The sequence below is a fragment of the Mustelus asterias genome, chromosome 4 (assembly GCF_964213995.1).
Source record: "Mustelus asterias chromosome 4, sMusAst1.hap1.1, whole genome shotgun sequence".
In the NCBI taxonomy this organism is placed as follows: domain Eukaryota; kingdom Metazoa; phylum Chordata; class Chondrichthyes; order Carcharhiniformes; family Triakidae; genus Mustelus; species Mustelus asterias.
Window position 1 is genome coordinate 147,400,458 of NC_135804.1, and position 14,971 is coordinate 147,415,428.

The 14,971-nt window shown below is 43.8% G+C and overlaps 1 protein-coding gene across 1 annotated transcript; it reads right to left on the minus strand.

Moving 5' to 3' along the window:
* Positions 1–2,488: 2,488 nt before the first annotated feature.
* On the minus strand, positions 2,489–9,646 carry LOC144492413 (transforming growth factor beta activator LRRC32-like). Its single transcript, XM_078210423.1, has 2 exons — positions 9,519–9,646; positions 2,489–7,059 (listed from the first exon to the last, which is right to left on the minus strand). The coding sequence occupies exons 1-2, from the start codon at positions 9,612–9,614 to the stop codon at positions 5,026–5,028; spliced, it is 2,130 nt and encodes a 709-aa protein (XP_078066549.1). The 5' UTR covers positions 9,615–9,646; the 3' UTR covers positions 2,489–5,025.
* Between the last annotated feature and the right edge of the window lie 5,325 nt (positions 9,647–14,971).

The window sequence follows — 14,971 nt, forward strand, 5'->3', positions numbered from 1 at the left end:
GGTGCCAGTGTTGTAGCCGTACTGGAACAGCTTGGCTAGTTCTAGAATACAAATCTTCAGTACTACAGATGGGATATTGTCAGCGTGAAAAGCTTTTGCTGTTTCCCCATGCCTCCAGCCTTTCTTATTATAACATGGAATTAATTGAATTGGTTGAAGTCTGGCTTCCATGATGCTGTGGACCTCAGGAGGAGGCCAAGTTGGATCATTCACTTGACATTTCTAGCTGAAGCTAGTTGTAGATGCTCCAGCCTTATCTTTTGGACTGACACGCTGGGCTTCCCCATCATGGAGGATGGGGACAGTTTGTGAAGCTTGAGTTAGTTGTTTAATTGTCAACCACTATTCACAACTGGATGTGGCAGGACTGCAGGTTTTTGATCCAACCCATTGGTCGCTTATCTGTCTCGAACATGCTGTTTAGCATGGACATAGTCCTCTGTTAATCAGGTTGGCACTTCATTTGTAGGCATGCTTGCTGCTGCTCCCCCTAACCCCTTCATTTATGTTGGTACCCTGGTTTGATGGTAACGGTAGTGAGAGAGGAATCCCGAATCAGGAGGTTACTTCCTGATTGTGGTTGATTACAATTCTGCTGCACTGCCAATGATCCACAGTGCCTCTTATATGCCCAGTTTGGAATTGCTAGATCTGTTTTGAATCTATACCATTTAGTACAGTGTTAGTGCCACACACGATGGAGCACATCCTCAGTGTGATCTCCACTAAGACTGTGCCATGGTCACACTTACCAATACTGTCATAGACAAATCTTCAATAGGTAGATTGGTGAGGGTGAGGTCAAGCAACTTCTTCCACTCACATTGGTTCTCTCAGCACCTGGCCCAGCCTGGCAGATATGTCCTTCAGAACTCTGCCAGCTCGGTCAGTCATGGATGCTGCTAAGTCACTCTCAATGGACATTGTCCCAAATTCAGAGTATATTGTGTCCCTTCAGTACTTCTTCCAAGTGGTATCCAACATGGAGGAGTACTGATTCATCAGTTGAGAGAGGGCAGTAGGTACTAATCAGTAGGAGGTTTCCTTGTCCATGTTTGACCTGATGCCATGAGACATGCTGAAGATTCCTAGGGCCACATTGATCTGACTGTATACCCCCGTGCTGCCACCTGCTGATGGTGGAACAGATCATACCCAGGAATGGTGATTGAGGTGTTATAAAGATGTGTCATATAAAATATTAATTTATGTTATCAGCTGGGCATACCTATATATTGGACTTTTTTTGAAAGGACACTTTCAGCCAAGAAAAGGACACAGGTACAGCAGATACAATGTTGCATTTGCAAAGAACATAAGCTGGTTTATGGAGACACAAAGTCTGTGGAGCACCCCGAGAGAGGTCATTGTGATCCAGCTCTCGGGTGTAAAAAGGATACTGGGTTTTGTATAGTCAGAGCGAGACTGCGCAGGGACAACAGCCTTATCCCATCTTTTTTTCTTCTGAAATCTATGTCATCAAAGCTGAGCTGTTTGCGATTTGGAAAACCCACCAGAGGGCCTCATTGCTGCAAACCAAAAGTTCTTAAAGGAGAATTCCGAATCAACCAGCCATGACTGCAAACTAACTGCTCCATTGTGGACTTTTCGGTTGTAAGTAAGGCTCTGGATATTCCATGATTATTTTCTGACTTTTCTACTTTTCTTGTTACTTGGCCAAATTATTTGAGATTGCCGAGTTTTACTTTTTTGCATGCCTGGAGGGATTGTGTGTGTGCTGTTTTTACATTAACAGCTATTTGGACTTGTTAAATTAAGAATCTTGGCTGGCTTGTTTCTCACACCAAGCTATACACAATTAGCACCCCCCTTCTAAATTCAAACTCTTGTTATGGCCAACTCAGGAGTGGGAAAAAAAAGGAGTCTGTTCATCCTTGTTAACCTGGTTGTAAGAGGAGTCAAGGACATTATCTGTAAGGAATGATTTGGTGAGTATGACTATATCTGGCTGCTGCTTGACTAGCCTGTGGGACAGATCTCCCAACTTTGGCACAAGTCTTCAGATGTTAGTGAGGAGGAATTTGCAGAGCCGACTGGGTTTGTGCCTTTGTTGATTCTGTTGGGTGGTCTGTTCAGTTTTATTCATAGTTAACTTTCTATAGCTATTTGATACAAGCAGCTTTCCAGGCTGTCTCAGAAGGCAATTAAGAGTCAACCACATTCCTATGTGTCGGGAATTAGATGTAGGCCTCACTTGAGTAAGGACAACAGATTTCTTTCCCTGAAGAAATCAGGTGGGCTTTTACAATCTGATGACTTCATAATCAAACTTTTTTATTCCTTATTTATTAGTTAATTGAATTTAACATCCCCCAGTTGCTGTTGTGGAATTTGAATTCATGTCCTTGGAGCATTAGTTCAGGCCTCTGGATTACTAGCTCAAAAATATTACCATTAGGTAGCTATCCTTAATCGATTTGGAAATGTATGCAAATGATAAAACAAAAGATAAAAAAACATTCATATCCATAGCTATTTTTATCAAAGATTTTAACAGCAAACATTGCTTAGTATTTCCAATAGATAGAATAAAGTTACATAAATACAAAAAAAAACAAATACTGAAATAAAAACAGAATTTACAGTTATAAAATACATTGGCTGATACACAATAAATCCAAAATCATCTCCTAAACAATATACAAGAAAGAGATTGCAACTATAATTTATTGGGTTGGATACTGGGTACATGCTCTTGTTCATTCTGTTATATACATCCCCAGAGCACAAGATACGGATGCTTGTATCCAACTCCCACTTATAAAATTTGCATATACATATGACACAAGGATAGATATTTTTCATGAGAAAAATCTTTGCTGTCATCTCTATGTATTTAGTTAGACCAATGTGTGATAGCCATGCGTAAATAAATAGTTTGTGCGTTTAATCTCATGGAGTAGAATTTTAAGGATGGCGAGTGATCAGCACTCGCCAGCCCGAGAATCGCTGCCGATCACACAACCACTGCCTCTCCAACTCCCACTGCTATTTAACACTCAATTAAGCATTGATTGAACGTTGGCAGGACTGGGTAGGGATTCCTGTCTGTGAGAACTATCAGCCAATTAGATTGGTTGATAACTCTTTAATCCAGCCAGGCACAGAGCTGCAGTGGCCAAAAGCAGCACTGCACCCCCCCCCCTGCCCCCCCCTTCCCGCCTGAGGTGGGCAAAAGGTGGAAATGTCTATTTCCCACCCTCTCCGCATCCACCAGCCTAAACATTGAGTCCAAGCGGGATAACGGCCTTAATAGGTGAATGGGCAGGTTTCCCAACTAAGGACAAAATTGCATCTGGGGTTGGGTGGGTGGGTTACTGGGAGAAGTGGGAGGACTTCTGTCCATTCAATTTTTTGCCCCCCCCCCACCTCAGAACCCGCTTTGTGGGGAGTGTAAAATTCTGCCCATGAACATAAACTAAATGTGGAATAAACACACCTTGTATTGATTCAGTAGTGCTCTGAATAGTGTTTCACTTCCATGGATAAGATACACAAAATGGCTCCAGTAGTATACAGCTGGACTGTCCTGGCATGGTCACTGCCCAAAACAACTTCAACTGAGAATCCTGAGAATATAACATGGGACCAACTTTCCCGTTCTGCCCGCCACTTAAAATAAATAAAAGTTTAAAAACAAATGGAATCAGGCCACCGCCATTTTAGGTGCCGGCCCCGAGCAAGAACAGCTGGTGAGGGGCGGACCATGTAAAGATCTGTTGACCTTGGGTGGGAATTTCTGGTTTCGGGGTGAGTGTGGCTAGAAAATCCCGGCCTATGAGTCCGAGTTAACAATACTCCAAACAGCAACAATAGATATTACACCATCGACAATATTAATCCTCTGCCCCACCAATTGTTTCCTTTTGCCTTCTCTCCAGCAGACAGCATCTGGTTTTTGAGATTGACTGTATTCTGGTATCTCTCTCAAGCAGCCATTTGTTTTATCTTAATAATAGTTAGACCATTTGAGGAATGAAATCATGAAGCACTTTGTCACTCAAAAGGACAAAGAACATATGGAAAGGCCATGAATCTTGGGTCAATTGAAATTGATAAATTTGTGCTAGTTACAGGTATGAAGGATCATTTACCAAGAGTGGGTAATTGGTACAGATTCACCATAATATAAATGAGTGGCTGGAGAACTTGAATGGTCTGCTCTTGTTCCAATCTTCCCATATTCTTTTGTGACTCAGGACAATGAGCATTAGGGAGGCAATCACTCCAGGACAAGTCCATTGGAAAGAATGAGCAACTGCCAATTGTGTTCCCCACATAGAGGTATTGTAGCATTCATTCGTGGGATATGGGCATTGCCGGCTGGGCCAGCATTTGTTGCTCACCCCTGAGGGCATTTAAAAGTCCACATTGCTGTGGATCTGGACTCACTTTTAAGCCAGACCAGGTAAGGATGGCAGACTTCCTTCCCTAAAGGACATAAGTGAACCAGATGGGTCCTTATGACAATCAACAATGGTTTCATGGTTATCATTAGACTTTTAATTTTTTTATTGAATACAAATTTCACCACCTGTCATGGTGGGATTTGATCCCAGGTCCCCAGAGCCTTACCCTGGGTCTCTGGATTACTAGTCCAGTGACAATACCACTAGGCCACTGCCTCCCCACTTCCTACACTAACTGTAACTAAGTTAAGTCAGTACTAACAAAGCATAAAAATACAGGGACATTCCTGGATCACATGACTCATTGTCACACCACAAGATGCACTTAATCGCAGAGCCATCCAACATTTGAAAAGACTTTCACATAAAAAGACAGAATTCCTTTACTTATTATCAAAGAATCCCAAGTTTCGATCCTGAGCAAAGTTCAGAAGGGTCAGTCTCATTGCATTCAGTAGTTCAGTTTCACTTGGTGTTGTACCAGGCTGTTAGTGAACCTTCCAATGGGATCCCAAATCTGCATTATATTTGAAGTGGGATCCCAAGCTTTGATCCGTCTATTCCATGGTGCGGTTCAGAAATGCATTTCACCACTTTATGTTTGTATTTTAATGACGCTTAGAGACAGCTGGCGTTCACTCTTTGTTTGAACTGGATCAGTGTCTGTCTCAAGACTCTCCTCTCCAGAGTTCAGACACAATCTGCAGCACTCCCCGACAATTAATGTTATCACAGATCCAATAACCAGTAGAAAGGCAAGTGCAGATATTAGAATCAGGAGGGGACTGACTTTTGTGATGCTTTCGGCATGACATTCCTCCGAGTGATCATTTAATAATTGGACTGTTGAAGAATCATTCTGCTTTGGGTAAAAGCATTCAGCTTTACCCATATCTGGTATTTCAACATTAGTACTATTCAGTGCATCCAGCCAGGTCAATGCGCAACAATTAAAATAATTTCCACTCAAGTACAGTGTTTTAAGAGTTTGGGACACGTTTCTAATTATTAAGTCTTGAAGAACATGAAGATTGTTGCCCCGAATATCCAGGATTTGCAATGGAGAACATCCAATGCCATCGGGTAAAAATTCTAACTGATTGTGTGACAAATCCAAATTTTGGAGGTGACTCAGGCATGTCAGAGTGACTTTGGAGGTTTGGATCGAATTCCATCTTAAAGAGAGATATTGCAAAGATTGTTCTAAGCCTGCCAGGGCCTGCCTGGGTACTTCCAGGTATTTATTTCTTGAAACATCCAAATATACCAAAGGGGTCTGATAGAATGTGTAAGGTGCCAACTGTGTAATATTATTTCCATCGAGGTTGAGGTACTTAAGAGAAGGGATTCCAGAAAAAGACACACACGTATTATTTTTATTATGGGTCTGTTGAATTTGGCCATCATACCCCATGATTTCATTTGCCACGTTGCAAATCTTCACATTATTGTTCGCAAGATTGACTTTTTCTATTTTGGGAAGAGCTTTAAAAAGCAGCGAGGGTAATAACCGAATGGAATTATTTTGAAGGTACAAGTATCTTAAAGACAGGAGCTTCTGATTATCTGCCCCCACAGATAGATTGTCGAGTATATTGTCACTCAGATCTAGAGAAGACAGAAAATTCAATTCATCACCATTTTCTATGCTAAAATTCTGAAAACAGTTTCCACTGAGGTTCAAGTGTTGGAGGGAACTAAATTTGTTCAGAAAACCATGTGATATGTCCAGCAGTACATTGTTACTTAAATCCAGAAATATTACTTCTGATAAACTTGCGTGGGCACTGTGGTTGGATGTCTTGCTAAACACCGAAAATTCTTCATATCTGTTTCTTATGTCCCATTCAGCTGAATTGTTCAATAGATCAGGTGTTACACTGATCATTAAATTGTTAGACAAATTCAAATGTTTTATCTGATGCAGTCTTGGAAGAAATGGAAAATGAAACAACCTGTTGTGACTCAGATCAAGCACTTGAAGACGGTACTCTTCCTCATTCTCGTTGGTTATGAAGAATTCAATGCCGTTTCTGCTCAGGTTCAAGACCCGGAGCTTTGGAAGATTGAAGTTGGAAATGCAAGAAAGTGAATTCATGGCCAAGTTTAGTTCAACCAAGTTTGGTAAACACTCAAAGGCTCCCGCGGCTATTTCTGTGATATAGTTTTTTTCAAGGAAGATATATTTCAAAAGCAGCAGCTCACAAAACATATCAGGTGTAAGTTTCATCAATAAGTTCCCTGAAAGATGTAATACTTCCAGTGAAGACAGATTTTTCAGATGTACAGTCACTGTGTCACTGTCCCAATAATTCTCTGACAGATTTAGCACTTGAAGCTCCTTTAAACGGCTGAAGGCTCCGTCGCTGGATGTAAAGTTCCTGCCCAGGTGATTGTTTGCCAGAACGAGCACTCTCAGGCTAGTCAGATGTGCCAGAGCCCCTGATGCTATCGTTTTCAGTTGGTTATAGGAGACATCCAGGTGCTGGAGTGAACTGAAATTTAGCAGCGATTCCTCGGTCAACATTTGGATTGAATTATGGGATAAGTCTACTGTTTTAGTCCCCGCCATTGGAAGATCAGGTACTTGGGAAAGATTATGGTACTGACAGGACACAACATGGTCTTTCTGCCAAATAAGATTGAAAACAATAAGTATTTACTTTTCTCACAAACTTTTCATATAGTTTAAAGAACACATTTGCACTACAATAAAAAACTCAGCTGGCATATTGGGGATATTCACAAATTGCTAGCAGTGAATACATGTTCTGTGGGTCATCTGTATATGACAAAGGGGAAAAATTGGCAGCTTAGAAGCACCTCTTCACCAAGCTAGGATATTTCACAAACTGAGTTGAGTTGAGGTTATTGATTTCTGCAATTCTACTTTATAAAGAGTCAGAATTTTGTAGAAAACATCTTAAATGACAGGAACACTTATATTTTTTGGTCAACTGCTACCCAAGGGGTCCACTAATACAAATAAGAAAAACTAAATAGTAAAAAAATTGTTGAAATCTTCTCCCGCCATTTTAACATTGTTGTGAAACTGTTTATTTGGAGTGAGTCTTTGGCTTAGCATGTCCTGCCTTTTGAATTAGAGGATGCAAGATTTAGATCCTATTCCAGACAATTCCAGTGAGTGAAAACCAGAGCTCCAGCTCCGATTTCTAATGCTGAGATGATATCCAGGACAGTGCTCAGGTCCGATGTCCTTTTATGGCCCTGCTCATTGTACAGGTTGTTGGAGACCATAAGCCCCCTTGCTGTAGATTAAGCACGTTATCAGCTACTATATATAGGGGTGGCATGGTGGCACAATGGTTAGCACTGCTGCCTCTCAGCGCCAAGGACCTGGGTTCAATTCCGGCCTTGGGTGACTGTCTGTGTGGAGTTTGCACATTCTCCCCGTGCCTGTGTGGGTTTCCTCCGGATGCTCTGGTTTCCTTCCACAGTCCAAAGATGTGTGGGTTAGGTGGACTGGACATGCTAAATTGCCCCTTAGTGTCCTAAGAGGTGATGGCCTAGTGGTATTACCGCGAGACTATTAATCCAGAAACGCAGCTGATGGTCTCGGAACATTCTGGTTTGAATCCTGCCATGGCAGATGGTGGAAGTTGAATTCAATAAAATCTTGAATTAAGAATCTACTGATGACCTTGAAGTGATTGTCGGAAAAAACCCATCTGGTTCACTAATGTCTTTAGGGAAGGAAATCTGCTGTCCTTACCTGGTCTGGTTTACATGTGACTGCAGAGGCACAGCAATGTGGTTGACTCTCAACTGTCCTCCAAGGGGAACTAGGGATAGGCAATAAATGCTGGCCAGCCATGTCCCATGAATGAATTCTTTTTAATGATGCGTAGGTTAGGGGAATTAGCCATGGGAAATGTGTGGGGTTACGGGGATATGGTGGGGGAGAGGGCCTGGGCAAGATACTCTGTCAGAGGTTCGGTGCAGACTCAAAAGGGCTGAATGGCCTCTTTTACACTGTCGGGATTCTATAAAGATACTTATGGCACAACACATTCCTACCTATGGATCTTTCCACTTTAACATTCCACGGTAGCACAGTGGTTAGCACTGCTGCTTCACAGCTCCAGGGACCAAGGTTCGATTCCCGGCTTGGGTCACTGTCTGTGTGGAGTTTGTACATTCTCCTCGTGTCTGCGTGGGTTTCCTCGGGTGCTCCGGTTTCCTCCCACAGTCCAAAGATGTGCGGGTTAGGTTGATTGGCCAGGTGAAAAAAAAAATTGCCCCTTAGAGTCCTGAGATGCATAGGTTAGAGGGATTAGTGGGTAAATAAATATGTAGGGGTAGGGCCTGGGTGGGATTGTGGTCGGTGCAGACTCGATGGGCCGAATGGCCTCCTTCTACACTGTAGGGTTTCTATGATTTCTGTGATTACTACTTCCAAGGAAGACTGTGAAAGCACAACAAACAAACCAAATTTATGATTTCAACCTGTAAGAAATTCAAATGTAATTCTCCTTTATAAAACTGAGGTGCAAGTTTTCAGAAGACAGCTTCAAAAAAGCCAATTGAGAACAAGGTGTAGACCAACTCAAAAATATGGGTCAGAAGGGAGGGGGGCGCGGGGGTCCATCACTTTTACCCGATCTAAGTGACCTTGTAAAACTTTTACTAACCGTGTCACTTGGATTGACTGACTCTCTGAGCGGGGCTGACTAAACCACAAATCAGAAACCTCTGACATTACTACCTGACCCACAAAGTCCAAAACTATTAATCAAACACGCCAATCCATTTGAATTCAATGCTAACTCAACCACATAGGAATGTGGGCAGAAATTGGAACAGGACATAAATCAGAAATGTTCAGATTCTCTGATAATCTACAGCAATAAAAAGCGGCCTTTCATCAGTCTGTGGACCTATATATCTACACTTCTTTCATAATTGGTATAGCTAAAAGGGAGGTAAAGGAATTTATTCTCCTCAAAATATATAAAATGACTAACTTAGTATCTCTTCTAAAAATATATTCCTTTCTTCTTCAGTAGGCAGCACGTTAACACTGCGAAGCAACAGGTTTGGAATTCAAAGGGAGAGTGGAGACCTTACCGTTTGACAGGCTGTGATCAGAGTCTGACTATCACCACTGCTGCTGGTTAGAAGGCAGGGCACCGCCGTAAACCACAGGAACAGCCAGGAATTCATCTCTCCGCCCCAGGCAACAAAAGAATGACATGACTGCTACACAGCGTGTTCAACATATCCCTGGATCCTGAGCTATCGTAATCGGGGAAAATTGGGCGAGTTTGGAAGTCATTTTACGCACAACGTGACTTCTGACCAAGTGTGTGTGTGTGTGTGTGTGGGATAGTGGCCAGGAATAGGATCAGCCACCCCCATACACACAACACGAGATTGGTGTTGTACTAAACGGGTAGGTTTTCCTTTTTAGGGTAAACGCTCGTTACTGTTTTTCTGGGTAATTTAAAGCAATCATAGGACAAATAAAAGACAGAACTCGACCCCCCCACCACCCCCCCCCCCCCAGTAGAGACCAGTCAACTAAATTTAAACTTAATATAGTGATTGTTGGAAAGTCTGGAGTGCCCGCATTCCTTTATTTTCTACCTTTTTACCGATGTGTATAAATGTAGATGTGTTTGTGTGGTACATGAATTTGTGGATGAGTGAGCTTGTGTCTTTGTGAATGTTGTCTATGGACATATGTTTGCATTTGACTCTGTATGTTTGTGTATGTGTATCTCTGGCATTTGTGTTGTTAGTATGTGTGTGAATGTTTTCGTTTGTGTGTTCGTGTATGTGAATGTTAGCATGTGGACATGTGTGTGGATGTGTTTGTGTGTGTATGTCCACTTATGGGAGTTTTTAAAAATTAACTCGTGGGACATGGCTGTCGCTGGCTGGCTCCAGCATTTATTGCCCATCCCTAGTTGCCCTTGAGAAGGTGGTGGTGAGCTGCCTTCTTGAATCGCTGCAGTCCACCTGCTGTGGGTTGACTCGCAATGCCCATTAAGGAGGGAATTCCAGAATTTTGACCCAGCGATTGTGAAGGAACGGTGATATATTTCCAAGTCAGGATGGTGAATGGCTTGGAGGGAAACTTGCAGGTGGTGGTGTTCCCATGTATCTGCTGCCCTTGTCTTTCTAGATGGAAGTGGTCGTGGGTTTGGAAGGATCTTTGGTGAATTGCTGCAATGCATCTTGTAGATAGTACACACTGGTGCTACTGAGCGTCGGTGTTGGAGGATGTGGGTGTTTGTGGATGTGGTGCCAATCAAGTGGGCTGCATTGTCCTGGATGGTGCCAGGCTTCTTGAGTGCTATTGGAGCTGCTCCCATCCAGGCAAGTGGGGAGTATTCCATCACACTGTTGACTTGTGCCTTGTAGATGGTAGACAGGCTTTGGGGAGTCAGGAAGTGAGTTACTCGCCACAGTATTCCTAGTCTCTGACCTGCTCTTGTAACCATTGTGTTTATGTGGCGAGTCCAGTTGAGTTTCTGGTCAATGGTAACTCCAATGATGTTGACAAGGTTGGATCTGTAAACACGTGAGTTTGTGTGTGAATATTTGTTTATAAGTGTATTTGCATGTGCATGTTTGTGTGTGCTTGTTGATGTCTATGTGTGTTTGTGTGTAAATATAGGAACCTGTTCTGTCATCCACCAAGATCAAGGGTGATAGAACATAGAACATAGAAAGCCACAGCACAAACAGGCCCTTCGGCCCACAAGTTGCGCCGATCACATCCCCACCTCTAGGCCTATCTATAGCCCTCAATCCCATTAAGTCCCATGTACTCATCCAGAAGTCTCTTAAAAGACCCCAACGAGTTTGCCTCCACCACCACCGACGTCAGCCGATTCCACTCACCCACCACCCTCTGAGTGAAAAACTTACCCCTGACATCTCCTCTGTACCTACCCCCCAGCACCTTAAACCTGTGTCCTCTCGTAGCAACCATTTCAGCCCTTGGAAATAGCCTCTGAGAGTCTACCCTATCCAGACCTCTCAACATCTTGTAAACCTCTATCAGGTCACCTCTCATCCTTCGTCTCTCCAGGGAGAAGAGACCAAGCTCCCTCAACCTATCCTCATAAGGCATGCCCCCCAATCCAGGCAACATCCTTGTAAATCTCCTCTGCACCCTTTCAATGGCTTCAACATCTTTCCTGTAATGAGGTGACCAGAACTGCGCGCAGTACTCCAAGTGGGGTCTAACCAGGGTCCTATAAAGCTGCAGCATTATCTCCCGACTCCTAAACTCAATCCCTCGATTAATGAAGGCCAGTACCCCGTACGCCTTCTTGACCGCATCCTCCACCTGCGAGGCCGATTTAAGAGTCCTATGGACCCGGACCCCAAGGTCCTTCTGATCCTCTACACTGCTAAGAATGGTACCCTTCATATTATACTGCTGCTTCATCCCATTGGATCTGCCAAAATGGATCACCACACACTTATCCGGGTTGAAGTCCATCTGCCACTTCTCCGCCCAGTCTTGCATTCTATCTATGTCTCGCTGCAACTTCTGACATCCCTCCAAACTATCCACAACACCACCTACCTTGGTGTCGTCAGCAAACTTACCAACCCATCCCTCCACTTCCTCATCCAGGTCATTTATGAAAATGACAAACAGCAAGGGTCCCAGAACAGATCCCTGGGGCACTCCACTGGTCACTGACCTCCATGCAGAGAAAGACCCCTCCACAGCCACTCTCTGCCTTCTGCAGGCAAGCCAGTTCTGGATCCACAAGGCAACAGCCCCTTGGATCCCAAATCTGGGATCTAATTCCACATACCCTTTGTTTAATATCCTTTAATATCTTTGGTTGACAAAAATCTATCCATTTCAGTTTTAAATTTAATAAGCGATCAATTGCTGTTTGCAGAAGGGATTTTCACATTTCTACCACACTTTGTGTTACCCCATTTTGCTCCTTAAAGGTGTGAGTCCAATTTTTAGACCATAACCCCGAAATCCAGACACCCTGAACAATACAAATAGTTTCTACCTATCATTTTTCTTTGTTCATGGGATGCAGGCATTATTAGCTAGGCCAGCTTTTCTTACCTGTCCCCAATTGTGAGGGTGATGGTGAGCTGCCTTCTTGAACCACTGCAGTCACTGAGGTGTAGGTACACCCACAGTGCTGTTAGGGAGGGAGTTCCAGAACCTTGACCCAGCGACAGTGAAGGAACAGCAATATAGTTGCAAGTCAGGATGGTGAGTGACTTGGAAGGGAACTTGCAGGTGGTAGTGTTCCCATGCACCTGCTGCCCTTGTCCTTTAAGTGGTAGATATTGTGGGTTTGGAAGGAGCCGGAGGAGGCTTGGTGAATTGCTGCAGTGCATCTTGTAGATGGTACACACTGCTGCCTGTGTGTGGAGGGAGTGAGTGTTTGTGAATGGGATGCCAATCATATGGGCTGCTTTGTCTGGATGATAAGACCATAAAATGTAGGAGCAGACGTAGGTGCTCCATTTAAATGTCTGATGGCACAAGGGAAGAAGCTGTTCTTGAGTTGGTTGCTACATGACCTCAGACTTTAGTATCTTTTTCCTGATGGAAGAAGGTGGAAGAAAGTATGCCTGGGGTGTGTGCGGTCCTTGATTATGCTGGCTGCTTTTCCAAGGCAGCAGGAAGTGTAGACGGAGTCAATGGATGGGAGGCTGGTTTGCGTGATGGACTGGGCCAAGTTCACAATCCTTTGTAATTTCTTGCGGGCTTAGACAGAGCAGGAGTCATACTAAGCTGTGATGCAACTAGAAAGAATGCTTTCTAGGGTGCATTTATAAAATCTGGCAAGAGTCATAGCAGACATGCCAAATTTCCTTAGCCTCCTGAGAAAATAGAGGCATTGGTGGGCTTTCTTAACTATAGCATCGGTATGGAGGGACCAGGACAGGTTGTTGGTGATCTGGACACTTAGAAACTTGAAGCTTTCGATTATTTCTACTTGGTCCCCATCAGTGTAGACAGGGGCATGTCCTCCACTACGCTTCCTGACGTCAATGACCATCTCCTTCATTTTGTTGACATTGAGGGAGCGATAATTGTCGTTGCACCAGTTCACCATTTTCTCTATCTCTTTCCTGTATTCCATCTCATCATTATTTGAGATCCAACCCACTACAGTGGTGTCATTGGACATTTTTTTCTAGCTTTTCACCGTTTACTTTGTACTATCCTTCTTAGGTCCAAAGTGGATGGCCTCACATTGAAATCCATTTGCCACAGTTTTGCCCATTCACTTAATCTATCCGTATCTCAGTGGCTCCCAAACTGTGGGTCACGATGCCAATTGGAATCCCAGAAACAGCAAGTGGGGTTACGATCGCCGGACAGAAGGGAACGCCAGCAGTGGAAGGTTCCAGTCAGGGAGACAGTCCCCGGCACCTGCTCCCGCAGAGTCTGGGTAGAGGCTGGAAATCAGAGCTAGGGCAGGCGGACAGCTTTCCGGAGAGCTTGGGAAGAGCATTCCTGCTCCTCCAAACCCACACGGAGTGCTAAAAGAGCCCCTTACCTTGGAGAGCCACTGATGATGTCATTGGGCATTCACTTTGGTACGTTAATTAGGCCTTGCCTAGTGGAGGTCATGCCCCTGTCTACATTTTGGGGCAGCGATTTCTGCATTGTAAAACTTAAAAGGGGGCAGAAATGTGGTTGGGTTGTCCGATCCATCCATTCTGACTTTCTCCTGCCCCCCAATTGGGGGTTAAAATTGAGTCTTCAAGCTCCATTGTTCCACGAGTTACCAGAGGGATGGTCACATCTGTGAAGGTCTCTGTCAGTGAGAACCAGTACCTTCAGAACAGCAAGAATGAGGAGAGGCCAGAAATAGAACCAGATGAAAATAAGAAACATTCCCAAGAGCTGCCACTGAATTGAAGGTTAGAGTTCAGTTTTTGTTGACATCTGGGTCAGTCACATTAATTTTTAAGTGTTAAAATGGGGTCATATTTGAAAATAGTTTGGCTTTATGATGCTACGCTTCCATTTACACTGCTTACAATATTTCCTAACTTTGTGCGATTGGCAAATTTGAATACACAACATCTAAGTATTGAAATAGAGTGAAGCCCAAACACCGATTCCTGTGAGCACCAGTAAGTCACATTCTGCCTGTTAGAGTATCTGTCCATTATTCCTACTCTCAGCCTCCCTCAGCCTTCCATTAAAAAAAACTGAGATAATAATCTATCGATGACCATGAAACCATTGTCAATTGTCAGAAAATAGGCCATCTGGTTCACTAATGCTCTTTAGGGAAGGAAATCTGCCCTGCCTACCTGGAGCTGGGAAGGCTGCCCCTCCAGGTGTCTCGCCCTGTCCTGGGGGTCATGCTGTGGGGATGTGGGTGAGGTTACAGCGAGCAGAGCTCTTACAAGGACAGAAGGAGGAGGACAATCTCTCCAACCAAGCAAGCATGGATGGAAGTGGCCATGGGAGTGTAAGAGGAATTTTCCAAGGTGTCTCTCTGGGGGTTCTTGTACTCAGTTGACCTCACTCGACCAATACAGAGACCATGAAAGACAAC